The 19,944-nt window shown below is 37.4% G+C and overlaps 1 protein-coding gene across 2 annotated transcripts in view; it reads right to left on the minus strand.

The window, feature by feature from the left end:
- Nucleotides 1–340: 340 nt before the first annotated feature.
- LOC149544787 (ascorbate transporter, chloroplastic-like) overlaps nucleotides 341–19,944 on the minus strand; it is a 117,261-nt gene continuing 97,657 nt past the window's right edge. The window contains exons 10-12 of one of the 2 annotated variants that reach the window (XR_016355071.1): nucleotides 1,541–1,625; nucleotides 1,219–1,377; nucleotides 341–1,050 (exon numbers count right to left, since the gene is read on the minus strand). Coding sequence is in view for 1 of the 2 variants with exons in the window: in XM_089795359.1 (XP_089651485.1) it covers nucleotides 1,280–1,377; nucleotides 1,541–1,625 (183 nt within the window). In the remaining variant the exon portion in view is untranslated. The remainder of the gene's footprint in view (nucleotides 1,051–1,218; nucleotides 1,378–1,540; nucleotides 1,626–19,944) is intronic. The other variant, XM_089795359.1, reaches the window with a different exon arrangement.

Genomic DNA, 19,944 nt, shown 5'->3' on the forward strand with positions numbered 1-19,944 from the left:
ATAAAATAACCAACATTTAGGCAACTGCATGGTGACGTGTTTGTTTAATTGCATTGCATAATGGTGTGTTTGTTTAATTGCATTTGTTTTTCCTTTCTCATGTATGATAATGTAATTCTCAAATCTCACAGTGAGTTCCAATAATTTGAGCTTAATTTTAAACTAATTTTTCAATTGTATTGTTCTTCGTACTGGAATCATTCTATAGCGTTCACAAGACTGCAGTTTTCCCAGAGACTACATGCAACTTCTAAAATCCAAGATCAATTCCTTGTTAGTTAATGATCGCCATGGGACAAAATAACCTGTCAGACACACAGTATTGCACCGTATACAACACTTTCCTCCATCATAAGTTAACCATATATAGCAAAATAAATTAGGTTAGATGTTTAAATGCTTAGCATTATTTAGTGACATTTCAGCCTAACATTTCTTATCTGAAAGGAACTAGCTAAGTTCCTTGAAACAACCCCTTACGTTCCTTGGAAACAAATGGCTGTGACATAAGCATATCTTCCAGCAATTAAAACCGTTTTTGCAAGGTGCTGACACTCCCGTGGCTATCCAGCATTCTGGATGCACTTATTACAAAATAATCATTTACTGAATTTTAACAATAAACAGCACTATTTAATTGTAATTGATAATTATTTTGTGAAAATTGTATCCAAAATGCTGGATAGACATTGCCGTGGTGGTGGTACTTGAACAGGGTACAGAGTAATATTCTTTTTTACGCCCATAAGTGCATATATTATTGCAACTAGCTCATAATAACCATAAGCGAATTGCTCAACCAGTCATTAGAATTCAACCAGAGGATGACATGTTGATCGAATGTATAAATAAATCAAACTATATCTGTTCTACTCTGGAAATGAGGACTCGCAGTTTCAAGACAATTTACCTTATGTCAAATGATGGATTGAGGCTAGAATATCATTTTTGACATGCTGATAATTTAAGCCTCAGCAGTTTTGCAGGACAAATTTGGCCAAAGACCATTTAGCCACTCTTTGGATTATGCATCCCCGATAAATAATCTGTCTGTTAACAGTAAACAACAAATAACTGGTTAAACAATCTGGTAATGTCCGTTAATAAGCTTTGAACATGGTATTTGTTTCTATTTAAATGTGGGAGATTAAACATATTAACTTTCAATTCCCAGAAGAGCTTCTATATGCCAACAAAAAGTAGTGCTTTATTCGTGACCTGCTATTATTAACTTTTCCATGTAATGATAGGGGGGCAAGAACACACTATGAACTGGTATTTAATCAAAGATACGCTCTCCTGTTGCAAAAATGTTCCATACTAAAGTTCCAAGCAAGTACAGAGCAACAGCAACTTTGAATACGTCATCCCAAGAACCTACAGGATTGGAAAGGAAGACATTCATAACTGTGAAATTTCCATCCTACACTATCACGTGAATTATTTTCATAGACTTAAATCTTGATTAGAAAAGAGGGGTAACTTTAGAAATGCAAAAATAAGGTGTGTAGATGATGGTGCTAATCTTGTGAATACAAACCATGTTGTAGAATGTAACCAGTTGCTGCTGTTCCAAAAACACCAGCAAGCACTCCTGCTGTGTTTGACAGACCAAGCAATACACCCTGCACAGAATTGGAATATGTAGCTTTCATATACATGAAAATAACAAATATGTATACAGTTTCTGACTTTGTTGTTCATCTAGAATATTTTCAGAAATGTTGCCACAAGTAAAAGGGTAGACAAAAACATAGAAACTATGTTTTTGGAAAAAAAAAAGTTGTTGAGTATCCTTGGGACTCAAATCTGGTTATATTTATAATTTCCCCATCTCTGGTAACTCTATTTACATGGATCTGTAGCAATTCATTATAAACATTGGAGACACCTTTACTACAATCTTTTAGAACTATAATATGGCATCCATGTGCGACATTGTTCAATCATCAAGCAACTGGCTACCTGACACATTCTAAGCTAATTCCTTTAATCAGTTGATTGAACTGTAAATTGCTCTTTGAGCAGGCAAGAATCCTAATTTTTCACTGTAGTTTCCTTCTTTGGAACTAGAATATACAATCAAAATGCATGCACACCTAAGATATGGACCAGATTCCAAAAGAGCATTAACAACATGTATTAATTGTTAACAAAAGCAAACTGAAAGTGTACAGGCAGGTCCACATGTTTATGTGCATGGGTGTGGAAAAGAGTGTCAAATCATTCTCTAGAAGAGCATGTTTTTGGACTCTCTCACCTGCATGAAGAGCCCTGAGTGATCGTGTTTGGTTAGCAAAGAGTTCTCATTATCTCTAGACTTTTGGTTGAGAAACTTACTGCCTGTGCTAAACTTGGAGCAGTTCCCATTCAATTTCTTTGATATGTAAAACATAAAATTATGTACAGAGCATTGCCAAAATTACTTGTCAAGAAGCACACAGACTTGAAATTTGGAGACATTTCTTATTTGATTAAACTACACTTGATGGGGTCATTGCTTATTTTATAAAAATACATTTGATGCTTATTTTGCACTATTTGTCTTCTTTATGTTACATTTTGTTTGTTAAATGTGAGTTCATGATGATGCAAATGAATACCAAAAAGATGATTTACAGTAAATTGACATATTGTAGATAGTCACATACCCGTATGATAAGATGCAAGTGCCAGAATGGAACTCAGCTCCTTAAGGAATAAGAGCATGTTAGAAATAGGGAATACTGAGAGGGGGGGAGAACTGGTATTCTACAAACTTTAGCCCAAAACTGGATATTATTAATTACCTTATAACTTGCATATAAAAGTAACTAATTATGCTGAATAGTAAACATAACCATGCAATAAGAGAACTCATAGCACCATATTTTGTTTACTAAGGAAACCTTGTTAACTAGGGAAACCCTGCTCAAGGGAAAACCCCGGTGGGGATGGTACCCACAAAATGATCCACTAATCAAAAGTATATGGTTAAAGATATTGACCATGTTAGGAGTCTATTACATCCATATTGTGTCTTGGTCCTTGTTAGAGGACTTAGGCCTTATTAGAAGCCTTAACCTTGTTAAGAGTTGTTATATACAAATACAAAATGTATGCAAGATGAGCCCATTTCCCAAACGTGCAATATACAATAAGTTCCTTAATACAAAGAGATAGATTAAAAAAAAACCTCTTTCACACTGCTGCTAATATCTTCAATATCCGATATTTGCCTTTTGATGCTCTGTACAAAACTTTGTCTCAGTTCGCATACCTCTAATCATACATCAGAAATTGCATATTCCATTTCGCATATACAATCACTTGTTCCACACATTAACTTCGCATTTCCAAACTTTCTTTTATACCTTTTCAATTAAAATATTATTGCCCAGTTGGCCATCATGCTTTTTACACTTTACAAAATACATTATTTTAACTCGCTGACTTAGGGTTAACATTTAGGATGTCGTCCCCATTTAGTTAATTATTTTGTTCCTCAACCCAAAATACCCATTTCTCTATTATGCTTTGTTTTGCCTATATACTATTGTAACTAATAATCTCTCATAACTTTGTCTGTATAGTCTATACTAACTTGCGCTCTGGCATAAGTCATCATAGTAGAATGTACTACCTATCGTTAAGTGCGAGCATGCCAATATAGCTTCTATGAAGTTCGCCAACCAAAAACTCTATCTATCCTATTAGATAATCTGTATGATGCTTAGAGAATTTTCTAAGTATGAATGTCATAGCTTAATCAACAAAGTTTTCCATCTGCATATTGAAGATATGTTGTCACCCATAAATGACAACATCCAATGTCTTCCTTAGCCAAATTGCCAACAATCTCCCCCTTTGGCATTGATTGCAACATATGGAAAAATTGGGTAAGTCCCAAATACTTATAGCATCAAAACTTTACAAAATTTCGGCCTTATCAAAATTTTCAAAATTCAAAACTTGTGAATCATTATATTTAACCATCTTTCCTTATATCTCCAAATTACATTATATAACTCCCCCTTTGACTAATCTTCCCTCCATACATAATTATATAATCATACATTTCTTATCTTTCTTTCTCATCTTTATACATACATCTATACAACTTCTATACAATTTTCCTTACCATTCTCTCCCCCTTTGACATCAATGACAAAGGTGTCAAAACTTATTTAGAAGTCAAAATTGTATTACCTCTGATTCATGCCAAACTTGAGATTCTAGAGATGCAATCTACAAAGCTTTTCTTCAAGCTCTCAAATCCTTTCTGTCAAGTGACCCTTACTGCCTCTAATTTACTGAGAAATGCACATAGGTCATAGGACACCACCTCAACTGCATTCGAGTCTGTATATACAAATTTATCATAAGATGTCTTGGCTGCAAGACATTGCTCAAATTGTTTCTGCACATTACTAATCTTCAGTGTTAGATGTTCGCTTAGCAAAGAGAACCTCTTAATCACTCTCTTTTTTCTCAGCTCAATGATTCTGATATTATCATGTACCTGTGCAATCTCTGCCTCTATGTCTTCAATGTTTGTGTCAGGCTGCTGCAGTCTAGATGTCAAAACTTGTAGCTCATTTAGTTTAGCACTTAACTCATCATTCGTATCCTTTATGTAAATGTATGACAAGGTGCATTGTCCATACAATTTTCTGCCTTCTTCTAAACATCTTCTCAACTCCTTGATGCAAACATCAAGTGATTGCAGGTCATTCCTCACATTTGTGCATAAAATGTCAAACAATTGTACATCGTGTTTGATTTGTGCTTGACTAGCTGCTACCTTAGCTAACTGAGTATGTTCACTGTCAAATGTACTTGTTGGTTTTACTGCTCTTTCCTGAGGATCAATATCTATTATCCTAACAGATACAACTTCTTGTAACTTGTTTGAAACCTCGCTCAATGTTATTTCCAAGCTTTTCACCTTTTTATTCCTTTCAAATAATTTACTTAAAGATTAAATAAAACCTTCTTGATCATCATCATCAAATAAGTTTTCTAGTGTTACCAAAGGCATCTTCCCTTTCTTCTCCTTTTCTTCTTCTTTTGCTTTCTTCTTTTTCTCTTCTTCTTCTTTCTTTTTCTCTTCCTCTTCCTTTTTCTTTTGTTCCTCTTCTAATTTCTTCCTTTATTCTTCAATTTTCTTCTTCTCTTCCTTCGTTTTCTTTCTATCCTCTTCTTCCTGTCTTATCTTTTCATCTTCTTCTTTCTTTTTCTTCAACTCATCCTCTTCAAATTTCTTTTTCTTTTAAGCTTCTAATATTTCTTCCTCTCTCTTTCTCTTCTTCTCTTCTGCTTCTTTTTTCTTCTTATCTTTCTCTTCTTTTCTCCTTTTCTCTTCTTCTTTCTTCTTCTTATTTTCCTCTTCTTTTCTCTTTTCCTCAACTTTTAATTTTCTCTTTTCTTCTTCCTTCTTCTTTTTGTCTTCTTCCTTCTTTTTGTCTTCTTGCTTTTTCTTTTCTTCTTCTTCTTCTTCTTCATTCTAAGAGCTGGTGTAGCTCACCAAATTGCCAACATTAGTGCCATAGTCTTTGAATGGATCTTCTATAGTGTCTAAAGTGATCCTTGTACTATCCACTTGCATGGTATCAGTACCAATGGAGACTTGGGAAGTTGACTCTATCATCAAGGTATCTTTTTCTTTCTCTACCTCTGATGTAGTTGTTGCAGTCTCTATCTTCTCTTTTGTTGTGGTCTCTACAGGTGTTTGCTTCACTTCAATCACAAGGATTGCTCCCCCTAAAGCTTTGCTTGACTTTCAGATGTTGGATCTAGAGGTCATGAATTTCACAATTGCTAATTCAAACTATTTATTTACCTCTTCATAATTGTCACCCATCAACAAAATTGCTCTCCTTTTATTTCTCAACAAAAGTTCAATCCCCTTCATTATTTTCTCTATGTCATCTACACTGTTAACTTCACAGAATTTCTGATCAGGTTTTCTCTGATTCTTTTATCTTCATCTGCTATTCTTCTTCTATTAATCAGTCTATTATACAAGTCTTGTGGAATATCTTTCTGTATATCCTCAAATCTTTTATTTGCTAGGATCATGTGCCTAACTACAACATGCTCCAGTTGCAATCTATCCATATTGCTATACAAATTGTAATACTTATTCAACTACACAAAATTACTGTCATCAATGATTTGCACATTGAGATATTTTACTTAGGGTTTCCAAGGCTTCTTACCCGAAGTTTTCCTTGCTTTTGCTTCAACTTTCTCAAAGGGCTTGTCCTTTGTTTCCTCTGACTCTTCTTCATCAGATTCATCTAACTCAATTACCTATAAAGTTTTTCTTCTCTTACCAAGGCCACTAGACATCTGCTTGGTCCTCTTCTTAGATGGTGAGTAAGCTTGTTCTTACTTAACTTTCATCGATCTAGATGACCTTCTAGCACTGGGAGGGGTTTTTGTTTGTACTCTAGTTATGCTAACCTCCTCTTCACTTCTATCCTTATGAACTGGTCATACAACAATAGGTTGTACTTGTGACACTGCAGCATAAGGTGAACCCAATGATGGATCTGCTACTGTCACCCCTTCAATTGCTAATGGTTTAGCCATCAAACCTATGCTTGACCACTAGCCTTCATTTCTAAGGCTATGTTCATTGCTTCTTTGTACTCTTCTCTTGTCATTCCTGATTCTCTTAATATTGCATCAATTTTATTTTTAATCTTCTTCTTTATCTTTTGTAATGTCCCCCATTTAGCCAGTTTGGAGGTATGTTGTTGTTAGCCCATTTTTCTATGGTCCCAAGGGCTAACCAGGACTTCTAAAGGGATCCTGAGGTTATTTGGCCTAGTCAAATTTAATTACAGGCCAAACGGAGTTCGTTTCTTGGGTTTTCGAAAAGACTTACTATTTTTAGTAAGCCAATAAGGGGATGCAGTGCCTTCAATTTTCAGTGACAGGATGAGATGCGTTTTGTTGGGCTCTTTCTGATGAGCTATTATATGTGGGATTTCGAGTTTATTTGGTATATTATTTTAATGTTTGAAGTTACAACGGTAAAGTGACTATTTAAATTATTATAATGTTTCATAAAGTCACTTTATAAAAAATCAAGAGTCCCCCTTTTGAGTACATACATGGACTTTGTAAAAAGGAAAAAAAAAAGTAATATTAAAACTCATATATTAGCCCACATTGGCAAGACGGAAGCGTGGAGCAAGTGAGGAAGGGATTAAAAGAAAGAGGATAGCTCTCATTTATGCATGCTTGAAAATATCAAAGAAATTGGGAAATTCGCTAGAGATTATGTCTCAATAGTTTGGAGGACAAAATCCCTTCAAGCTGGAAATCTTGACGACATTGAAAGATATGGTCTTGAGATTCAACATAGTAGTAGTCCGAAAAAGCGGAACCGAAAAAGCAGGCTGAAAAAAGCTAGTGCGAAAAAGCTGTCCGGAAAAAGCGGAACCGAAAAAGTAGGATGAAAAAGCGGGTACGAAAAAGTAGGCCGAAAAAGCAATTCGAAAAAAGCAAAGTAGAAGGGGCAGCATAAAAGAAAATTATTACAGCCATCTACAACCAGCATTTTTTGAGGGCAGATTTGAGGAGGGTTATTACAATGGTATCAGAGCTATAAGTCCTGCCATCCTGTGGAGGTCTTATAGGGAATTTGGAACAGCCGGATAGAGGGGAAAGTGTTTGACAAAATGTCAAAACACTAAAATCAGAGCATTTATGTTTGAGCATGCGACAGGGGCCTTATAATTTCCGCAATAACAGAGCAAGACAAAATAGGATTTCAAACCTGCAGAGCAAACAGTCTAGTTCATCCGTGTAGGTGGACATAGAATCCAGTCATACATACACAGAGGAGGTATTCTTTGATCAAGACGGCAATATGGGAGACAGGAATGCTCGGGATCCTGGAGAGGAAAGATTCTTACAGTTATTAGAGACCTTGGCACAGGGATAGCGATTAGCAGAACAGAGGGCACAGGAACAAAATCAGAGAATGGAGCTTATGATGCAGATGATGGCTCGTCAAATGGGGTTGAACGCTAACATAAGTGGAAGAAATAATCACAATGGTAATAATCAGAATGGTAACAATCAGAATGGGAATAATCAGGATGGGACACATAATGGAGGTGAACAAGTTGGGAACAATTTCGGTCATGCACCCCAGCAAGCTAGGACAACGAGTTCAAGGCCCATGATTCCCACATTTTCTCCTAGAGCTCTAGAGCAGCCCGTACCAAAGCCCCAGATCACTGATATACAGGACCAGTTGAGGAGAGATTGGGAAGTCGGAGGTCCAGATTTTACTGCTGCAATTACCTTTAGGGAGTATATGGATGTGCGGATGAAGCATATGCCACGTGGACATGACAAGAACCAGAGCTATGAGCTACGAAAGAAAGTAGGGAAACTTCAATTACCATATTATGATGGCTCGGGGAAGTCTACAACAAGAGCTTGGGTTCAAAAGCTTGACACATACTTTCAATTGAACCCTATGCCTGAGAAAGAAGCTATTAAGTGTGCAGCAATTCATCTGGATGGGTTAGCACACGAGTGGTGGCATCATGGTATGGTCACTATGGGTCATGCACACATTACCTCATATGTGGAGTTTACGGAAAGACTAATTGAACATTTTGATAGGAAGGATCCAAAACTCTATTTCAAGGAGTTAGCTTAGCTTAAACAATGGGGATCATTGGAAACATACATTTCAGAATTTCAGAAACTTGCAATGTTAGTAACAGATGTATCTGAATAGAGGATACTAGTTCTATTTATGGATGGGTTAGCTGATCCGTTGAGAGGGTGGATTAAAGCTCTCAACCCTCCCACTTTGCAAGAAGCCATTAAGAAAGCTCGTGACATGGATTCCTCTTCAGCTTCTAAAAATAAATTCCAGGCAAAGAGTTTCCCTTCGAGGAAAGATAAGGACAGTAAACCTTTTCATAGAGAAGCTCAGCCACCTAAGGAGGAAAGGAGGAGGTTGGACAATGAGACACTTAATGATCTTAGGAAGAAGAAGCTTTGTTTTCATTGCAGGGAGCCTTGGGATTTGTCACATAAGTGTCCATTGAAAGAAAAAGCTAAGCAGATGGAGTACTTTTCAGCCGAAGAATCAGTGGATGGAGATTCAGAGCAGTCATCAGAATCAGATGGAGATGATAATTCTTCACATGAGGAAGCACACAGTGATAGCACGATAGCTCAATTGTCCAGTATACAGGAGGCCGTCACTTTCAGAGTTAGGGGAACTTTGGATGGACAAAGATTTGTAGCACTCATTGATACAGGGGCAACACATAACTTCATTGATGAAAAGTTTGTGTCACGCAGAGGGCTACATACAGAGGAGCATAGGGGATTTAAGGTGATGGTTGCCGATGGCTTCAAAATCGACTGTACCAAGAAAATCACCAACTTGCAGCTCCGTTTGGGAGATTATGACATGGTGGGAGATTTCTTTGTGGTCAACATTGGTGATCAGGATATGGTGCTTGGGATGAATTGGATGAAGTCTCTGGAAGAGTTTACATTTAACCTCCAGAAAATGGAAATGAGGTTTGAGGCAAATGGTAAGAAGATAGTGCTCAAAGGTTTGTCAGATGGGAGACTTCGAGTGGTGTCACTCAAGCCGATGCAGAGTTTCTTCAGACACGACCAGGTGCAATGGACAGCAGAGTTCAGAGTAATGCCTGAGGTGACAGAGCAACATAAACAGGGGTATCCACCTGATGTACAAAAAATAATAACCAAACATACTAAGGTGTTTGGTGAGATACCTCCAGGGAGACCCTCGGATAGGGGAATTGAGCATGTTATTGAGTTAGAGGAAGGGGCTAAGCCAGCCATCATCACACCCTACCGCCATCCAAAAAGATATAAAGATGAAATAGAAAAGGCAATCAAGGAGTTGATTGACATGGGGCACATACGACCAAGCAAGAGTCCTTTCGCTTCTTCAGTAGTACTGGTGAAGAAGAAGGATGGTACAATGAGGATGTGCATTGATTATAGGGAACTAAACAAGAAGACAATCAAGAACCGATACCCTATTCCACGCATCGATGAGCTTATTGATGAATTGCACGGTGCCTGCTACTTCTCTAAGATTGATTTGAGATCCGGCTACCACCAAATACGGGTTAGAGAGGTGGACGTGGAGAAGACAGCTTTCAGATGCCACTATGGACATTTTGAGTTCTTAGTCATGCCCTTTGGGTTGACTAATGCCCCCGCCACTTTCCAGTCCTGTATGAATAGAGTATTCAGAGATCAGTTGACGAAGTTTGTGTTGATTTTTTTTGATGATATACTGATATACAGCCATACTTGGGAGGAACATTTCAAGCATATTGATGCAGTGCTCAGCATTCTAGAGAGGGAGTCATTATATGCCAAGATGAGTAAATGCGAGTTCGAGATGACAGAGTTGCTCTATCTAGGGCATATTATTAGTGCAGGAAGTGTTCGGGTTGACCCAAACAAGATCAGGGCCATTCTGGATTGGCCACCGCCAAGGAACACTTCACAACTCAAGGGATTTCTTGGGCTTTGCGGGTTCTACCGCAAATTTGTGAAGGGATTTTCACAGATAGCAGCACCACTTATAGATTTGACACGGAGAGACAGTTTCAAGTGGTCAGAGAAGGCTCAGGATTGTTTTGACAGGTTCAAGGAGTTGATGAGTACATGCCCTATTCTAGCCATTCCAGATTTCACCAGGCTTTTTGAGCTACAGTGTGATGCCTCAGGAGAGGGCGTAGGAGCTGTCCTCATGCAGGACAAACATCCCATCGCATATGAGAGCAGGAAATTACAAGGTGTTGAGAGAACTTACAGCATCTATGACAAAGAAATGCTAGCAATCATGCACGCGCTAGCTAAGTTCAGGCAATACTTAACAGGGAGCCGATTCACAATAAAAACAGATCATAACAGCTTGAAACATTTCCTTGGACAGAAGGATCTTAATGACAGGCAACAGAAATGGGTGAGTAAGTTACAAGCTTATGATTTTGACATAGTCTATGTCAAAGGGAAGAAAAATATCGTCGCTGATGCTTTATCCAGAAGGCCTCATTTGCTTGTTGTTGGGATAGTCATGGACGATTGGAGAGAGTTGATCTTGGCAGAGTATGCCAAGGATAGTTGGGCATCTAGTGTTATTGAAGCAACTATTCAGGATAGTCGATACACTGTTGTAAATGGTTTGATCATCTACAAGGAAAGGATTTATTTAGTACCTAGGTCTGCTATGAAGCAGAAGATTTTGAGGGCATTTCATGATTCACCATTGGTAGGACATCCCGGATTCTTTAAGACATATCGGCAGGTGAGAGAGCGCTTCACTTGGAAAGGACTCAAAACAGAGGTGCTTCAGTTTGTTAGGGAGTGCCCAGTATGTCAGCAAAACAAATAGGAACATTCCTTTCCAAGTGGTTTACTACAGCCCCTACCCATACCAAAGAAGAAGTGGGATAGCATTTCCATGGATTTCATCACAGGCCTCCGCAAGGTACAGAGTCGGGATTGTATTTTTGTTGTGGTAGACAGATTGACGAAATTTGCACATTTCTTTGCGATTTCATCCACATATTCAGCAATACAAACAGCAGAGCTATTCTTTCGAGAGGTATTTAGATTACATGGATGCCACGGAACATACTCAGCGACAAGGATAGTAGGTTTATGAGCCACTTTTGGCAAGAGTTGTTCAGGTTGTGTGGAACAAAGCTAACTCCGAGTACCAGTTACCACCCCCAAACTAATGGGCAGACAGAGATAGTGAATAAATGGGTTGAGGGGTACCTTCGAAACTACATTGCAGGAGAGCAAAAGGCTTGGGTGAAGTGGCTGCATCTAGGGGAGTACTGCTATAATACCTCTTTCCATATGTCTATTCAAATGTTCCCTTTCATGGCACTGTACGGGTATGATGCTCCTAATTTTTTGGATTTTTTATTTGGGGACAGTAGGGTGCCTAAGGCCAAGGATATATTGCAGGAGTGTCAGGACATTATGCAATCCTTGAAGGAAAATTTGAAAAGCGCACAAAATCAGCAGAAGCAATATTCTGATCAGCATAGGGTTGAGAGATCTTTCGAGGTAGGAGACATGGTGTACCTCATGTTACAGCCGTATAGACAGTCCTCTCTCAAAAGGAGTGGAGCAGAGAAATTGAAACCACGCTACTATGGACCATTCAAAGTAATCAGGAGAGTGGGTGAGGTAGCTTATGAGTTGGAGCTGCCTGCAAACAGTAAAGTGCATAACGTGTTCCATGTGTCACGCCTTAAGAAGGCATTAGGGCATAATGTGGTGCCTTCAGTAGTATTGCCACCTCTCGATGATGAGGGAAAGCTTATCTTGATTCCTGAGGCTATACTTGACTCCAGGGAGAGGGTGCTTCGCAAGCGGACTATCAGGGAGTACCTAGTAAAGTGGAGGAACCTACCAGTTGAGGATGCGACATGGGAGGCAGAGGAGATTATTCAGCATCCTGAGTTGAGATTGCTTGGGGACAAGCAATTTCAAGAGGGGCGGACTGTAATGTCCCCCACTTAGCCAGTTTGGAGGTATGTTGTCGTTAGCCCATTTTTGTATGGTCCCGAGGGCTAACCAGGACTTCTAAAGGGATCTTGAGGTTATTTGGCCTAGTCAAATTTAATTACAGGCCAAACGGAGTTCGTTTGTTGGGTTTTCGGAAAGACTTACTACTTTTAGTAAGCCAATAAGGGGATGCAGTGCCTTCAATTTTCAGTGACAGGATGAGATGCGTTTTGTTGGGCTCTTTCTGATGAGCTATTATATGTGGGATTTCGAGTTTATTTGGTATATTATTTTAATGTTTGAAGTTACAACAGTAAAGTGACTATTTAAATTAAATATTATAATGTTTCATAAAGTCACTTTATAAAAAATCAAGAGTCCCCCTTTTGAGTACATACATGGACTTTGTAAAAAGGAAAAAAGAAGTAATATTAAAACTCATGTATTATCCCACATTGGCAAGACGAAAGCATGGAGCAAGTGAGGAAGGGATTAAAAGAAAGAGGATAGCTCTCATTTATTCATGCTTGGAAATATCAAAGAAATTGGGAAATTTGCTGGAGATTATGTGTCAATAGTTTGGAGGACGAAATCCCTTCAAGCTGGAAATCTTGACGCCATTGAAAGATATGGTCTTGAGATTCAACATAGTACCAGTCCGAAAAAGCGGAACCGAAAAAGCAGGCTGAAAAAGCGGGTACGAAAAAGCAGGCCAAAAAAGCAGTTCGAAAAAAGCAAAGTAGAAGGGGCAGCATAGAAGAAAATTATTACAGCCATCTACAACCAGCATTTTTTGAGGGCAGATTTGAGGAGGGTTATTACATCTCTTTACCATGAAGTTCGTTGTGAACTTCCTTAACTTTTTCTTCATATGTCCCACATCTAGGACATTCCATATCTCTGTCTGATTCTGAGATTATCTTCACATTTCCTTCAATTAGTTCTTCACTCATTTCATAACCCATTGGGTCAATAAACTTCACTCATGGTTCCACTACTTCCATACATGTGACATTAGTTTCTACCATAAAACAAATGTCATTCTTGTATTTCTCAACCAAGGTAGGTGGAATTTTGAATTTCTGTTTCATCACAAACTGAAATCTTTTCATCATTCTAGTTATATCATCTACATTCTTTCCTCAGACTATTTCCTATAGTAATGAGTTATTATGCTCATTGTACATTTATCATTGTCTTTTTCTAATTGCTTGAAAGAATAGGTGTATCAATAACGACTCAAACATAAACATTGCATTCTTTGTCTTGTTTAACTTGTCAATGTTGTCCAGTAACTATTGTTTCACAATTTCACACATGTTTACCTTCTCCTTCTTAACTATCATCAAATAGGCTGCATGGATGAATCCAACAGGCACAGAGTTCACTCTAGAACTAAGATTCATTTTAATCCAATGATTTTACTAATTACCCTGACATCAGTTTCACTTATCAGATCAATCCTCATGTTCCTACCATCAAATTTGGTCTTCAGATTTGTCTCTACTAGCTTCTTCACATTTTTCTCATTAACTAGGTTACAACCTCCGTTACTTGGTCTAGTAAGCTTATGGATCATGTTGTGATCAATCATAATAGGGATATCTCCTATGCAAAACATTCCTTCATGAATTATGCTCAGAATTATCCTACTCCACTTGTGATTATCAAAGTCTGTGTAGAACATATGCTTCACAATGTTTAAAGCACTCAAATGTTCAAACCCTTGTTTAAGACTTAGGTCATTGTTGCATAATAGGTCTAAATCCTTGTGGATGTCACTGTCTCTAATGCTCTCAAATTTGCAAGGAATATAAGATTTTATGTCTTCTACATGTAACACATTCTACGGCACTTGAGAAAATGCTCCTAAGGAATCATCTTCTAATGATACATAAGGATGCTTCTTGAACTTGTATCTAGGACAATCACTCACATCACAAATTGTTGGATTTTCCATTGTATAGATTAAAGCTTCGAAAATACGACTTAAGGTAAATACCTGATTTTCGTGTAACTAGGGCTTCTTCTTGTTCACATAGGAAAATGCTTTCAGTTTCGCCTTAAACTCACTCCAAACCACTTCTTTAACTCTTACACGTTCTAATGGCACTCAATCAATCGATTTCAAACCTTAAATTGCCTCCAATTCATTTCATCATTAATTGCATAAGTACACAATCACCAAAAAGTTGTTTATGATTACCGGACAACTTGGTTTCTTTCGCGTACTCACATACGACTTCCAAATGATCTGCGCTCTTAACCATGGCTTGAACACATCCTGTTATACCTCATACTAATTGTGCAAAGTGTTAAATTTATAATAGTGATATCATACTGGTCTAAGAGTGCAGACCGGACCATAATCTTCTTCCCTTGCATACCATTTAGAGCATTATATTCTTTAAACTTGATAAAAGGATGGGCAGCAACCCTTGGAAAATATTAATGTTTAGCACGAACTATAACTTAACAGTTATGTTAGTTAATGTTTATATTATCTCCATCGGTTGCCGATTTATGAAAGTATAGTATGGGCCGACCTAGAGAGGGTCATGTCCCTTTGAGGGACATGCCCTTCGGTCATGGTATAATAGGTAGGTGTTATTGTAGTTTAAGGACACACAATTAACATATGTCTACTCCTTCAAGCAATACTGCCCCATACGAATTTATTACAAAAGATAATTAAATTCAGAACACCATTCAATATTTTGATAACTCCTCTTGCATTCAAAAGTTAATGAAGATTATGTATAGCAACTCAAGGATATTATAAATGTTTCTGACTTTAGAATAGAATTTGCAAAAAACTTTACATGGTATCAAAACTCTAGTAGTCAAACCTAGGCTCTGCAAATTAAATAATCAAACCTTATATATATCTAGCATCATTCTCCTATCTTCAATGGTATACACAATTAGAACCGAGGACTAGTTTGATGGGAAAGAACACTTTGATGCCTGGAAATTCAAAATCATGATGATTCTTGAAGAAAATGATGTAAAACAATTTGTCGAATCAGCATCTAGACAACCTACAGTTCAACCTCAAAAATCTATCTGGATTAAAGGAAATAGGAAAGCCATTCAAATCATATTAGATGGAGCGAAAAAATGATATCGTACCTATGCTAACAAAACATCAAACATCATTTGTTATGATGAATGCACTACTAAATGCTATGAGGTTAACAATGCAACTAGAGTTCTCGCACTAAAAAGGCAACTAAATCACATACAAATAAAAAAGGGAGAATCGATGAATTTTTACTTCCTAAGGGTTACCAACCTAAGAGATGAACTTGCAAGTATAGGAACCATCATTAGTGACACGGAACTAACATTGATGGCTATGGATGGATTACTAGATTCATGGGAAACTTTCGCACAAGGAGTAAGTGCCAGAGATAAACTTCCTAACTTCAATAAACTTCTTGCTCTATCTCTAACCACTCGCAAAGGAGTGTCGTTGGTGCAAATAGCCGGTACAGGATCTAACACATTTGGAATATCTGGTAGATCTAGTGGAGCTAGAAGGTCTTTTCACACCACGCAAGGAAGATAATGGTATGAAGAAGGTAGTACTGAGCTGAGTAGATGAGTGTCGGTGTGGAAGCAGTGACTAGATCATGCTATCACAGAGCATAATGGCCTCTCGAAGATAAAGTACAAGACATCGTTGATCATAGTAGCTAAAAAAATCATAGAGAGAGAAGCACTCCCAGAACAGATAGAAAAATCTCCCTCTGATCTCATAGTATATAGGGCAATGGAAAATGAAGTGAGCCTCAATCTCCACCTCACCTAAAGTACAAAGCTTACAGATCCGCTCTCCACTATCAATATGATGGTCAATCTAAACCCAAAGACGATGAGAACCAACTCTGAAAGATCCCAAAGAGATATGTAGGCATGAGACCACTATCGGGAAAGGTAGCTAGGATGAACTATAATCCCATCAATAATCTCCAAAAAGTGCTCCACATAAAAGGACATACGCGGGCATAAACCCAAGTAGTGGCAATGTACTGCCTATAAATGTCAAGTCTGACATGCTCATTTAACTCCTATCAAGAGGGGAGAAGATGAGCTGGGGCATCTAGCGAGAACTAAAAAGGGGGGAGGCGGTCAATATCAATCCTAACCGAGCCTAGCAAAGAAGAGGCCTGAGCATACCAACATTGTGCGCGAGAATCAAACTCTAAACTCGCAGTAGAAACTGGCAAACAATAAGCCAAATAGGAGTTTCAATCACAATCACCAGCACGATCTGCAAAACCACGTAGGTGATGGAGGATCCAAATCAAATAAAAATGGTCGTGAGACTAAAAGGATGAGCACCAAACTCAGCAAGAATGACACTATGAGGAGTGAACCTATGGCATCTAATGATGCACCTCAAAAACAAAGTTTGAACCCGCTTGATCGAGGCCCAATCAAAACCAAGAAGAGACGGGCCCCAAACCACAAACCCATAAAGAACAGTCGGCCTCACAAGAGAGGCCAAGAGAGATAACTTGAACAAGGTATCCTGGAAGTGATGTCTGAAGGGGTAATCAAAAGAATGGAAAATCTAAGAAAGATCTATCCAAAATAAAGTGCTTCAGATGTGAAAAGTTTGGACACTGCAGATCTAATTGCCCTGAGAATTCTAAACAAGTAGTGAACTATACAAATGTTACTAAGGAAGAAGATAACTATGATCCTGAGAATCGTGTATTTTATTCGTCGTGATCAAATGAAGTCTCAAATAAAGCATGGGTGATTGGTAGTGGATCATCTAGAAATATTACAAGATACAAAGCACTAGACTCTATATCAGAAAAAGTTAACGGCGAAATAACCATTGGTGATAATTCGGCACATTCCATCAAAGGAATTGGAAATTGCACCTTGAAACTAAAATCAAGAAATTTTCTTCTTCTCAAAGGAGTACTCTGTGTACTAGGAATAAAAAGAAATCTAATCTCAATTACAGCACTTGAAGATGATGGACATAATGTTGCATTCATGAACGGTAAAGTAATAACCTGGGCTAAGAACTCCTCAATTAAGAAAGAAAAATTGATTGGTTAAAGAAAAGGGTATTTGTATGAATTAAATTCAGCACCTAGTTGACCTATTCAAGCCTTAATTCATGAAGCTGCGGACATAAATGAAATATGGCACATAAGGTTAGGACATCTAAATTTCAAAACCTTATCAACTATCGAGAAGATGGTCACCGGTTTACCTAAACTAAATAAAGATCACTCAAGCATATGCAAAGGGTGTGTTGTGGGTAAGAACACCAAAATTCCATTTCATGATAGCACTAGGAAAACTAACAATGTTTTGGAATTAATGCACTAAGATTTATGTGGACCTATATATGTTCCTTCTCTCGGAGGATTCTAGTACTATATTTTGTTCATAGATGACTTCTCTAAGAAAACTTGGATTTACTTCCTAAAATGCAAAGAATCAGAAGAAATCCTAAAGAGATTTAAAGAATTTAAAACCTTAACTGAAAACTTATCAAGACATAAAATTAAAACTCTTAGAACTGATAATGGAGGGTAATACACCTCAGATTTGTTTAAAAGGTTTTGTAAAGAAATAAGAATTAAGAGGGAGTATACCGTTCCTTATAACCTGCAACAAAATAGGGTTGCAAAAAGGAAGAACAAAACAATTTTAGAAGTTGCAAGAGTTATGATATTTGATAAAAATCTAGAATATTATCTTTGGGCAAAAGCTTCTTGCACTACTGTCTATATTCAAAATAGAAGCCCTCACTCCTACCTTAGATATAAAACTTTTGAAGAAGTCTTTACTAAGGTTAAACTCAATATAAGTCATCTTAGGATTTTTGGGTGCCTATATATATCATGTTCCAAAAGAAAAGAGAACTAAGCTAGAACCCTTCAAGAGGAAAGGTATTTTTGTGGGATATAGTGAAACATCTAAAGTATATAGGATTTTCATACCTGGACAGAAAAATATTGAACTTAGTAGGGATGGAATTTTTGAAGAAGACTTAGCATTCAAAAATGCCCTAAGTTCTGAAGAACCCTCTCCTTTACCTAGTTTTGAAAGAAATACTGAATTTGAGTCTTAAAGGGAGAACATTAAAGAAATCGAAGATGAAATTCAAAATCTTAATCTTGAAGAAACTAAAAATTCTAAGAAAAGACCACTTTGGGCCATTAAGACAATAGAGGAAGCACAAGACTTTGTTGCACCTTCCGGAACCATCAAAGAAAGCAAAAGACCCAAAAGATTTTCTAGTTATACAGCAAACATGAATGATTTGCATAAATCAGAACCAACCAATGTTTCAAATTCTATTAAACATACAGCTTGGAAAGATGTTATGACAAAAGAATACCAATCTATTATGAAAAATGATGTTTGGGAAATTGTTTCAAGACCTAAAAGAAAATCTGTTGTTTCTTCCAAGTGGATTTTTAAACTAAAGCATGTTGCAGACAGTAGCATTGAAAAATATAAAGCCAGATTTGTAGCCAGGGGATTCTCTCAGAAAGAGGGGATTGATTGTGAAGAAACTTTTGCTCCTCTTGCCAAATACACCTCTGTAAGAGCAGTCCTAGCGATTGCAGCATCGAAGGGATGGAAAGTACATCAAATGGATGTAAAAACAACAAACCTGAATGGAAAGATTACAGAAGAAGTATATTTGGAGCAACTAGAAGGATTTGAAACTCATGATCCTAACATTTTTGTTTGTAGGCTCAAGAAAGCTCTCTATGGGCTTAAACAAGCTCCAAGGGCTTGGTATGAAAGAATTGATAAATATCTCACTAGCTTAGGATTCTCCAAAAATGAAGCCGATCCAAATCTATATTATAAAATAGATGAAGATGATATGGTAATTCTGATACTGTATGTTGATGATTTACTAATAACAAGTGATGATCATCTGATAGATCAATGCAAGAAAGATCTAATTAGAGAATTCGAGATGAAAGACTTAGGACTCCTTCATTACTTCCTAGGACTAGAAGTAAGGCAGAATTCTAACAACATTATACTTAATCAAGGGAAGTATACATTAGATATTTTGAAGAGATTTGGAATGTGGAATTGCAAGCCTATGTCTTCTCCAATGGAGACTAATTTACATAAACTTAAAGAAGTAGCAAAAGAATCACCTTCCAGCTCTATAGACAGATGATTGGGTCCCTTATGTACTTGGTAAATACATGACCTGATATTTGCTATGTTGTTAATTCCTTAAGTTAATTTATGTGTGAGCCAAAGGAGATTCACCTAGTTGCAGTCAAACACATTATGAGATACCTACAAAGCACTCTTAATCTTGGGCTCAAATATGAGAAAGTTGATTTAGATTTACATGGATTCACTGACTCAAATTGGGGGAAGTGTTAAAGACAG

Source organism: Cupressus sempervirens, chromosome 8, assembly GCF_028749045.1.
Source record: "Cupressus sempervirens isolate cs-2001-9-10 chromosome 8, ASM2874904v1, whole genome shotgun sequence".
In the NCBI taxonomy this organism is placed as follows: Eukaryota; Viridiplantae; Streptophyta; class Pinopsida; order Cupressales; family Cupressaceae; genus Cupressus; species Cupressus sempervirens.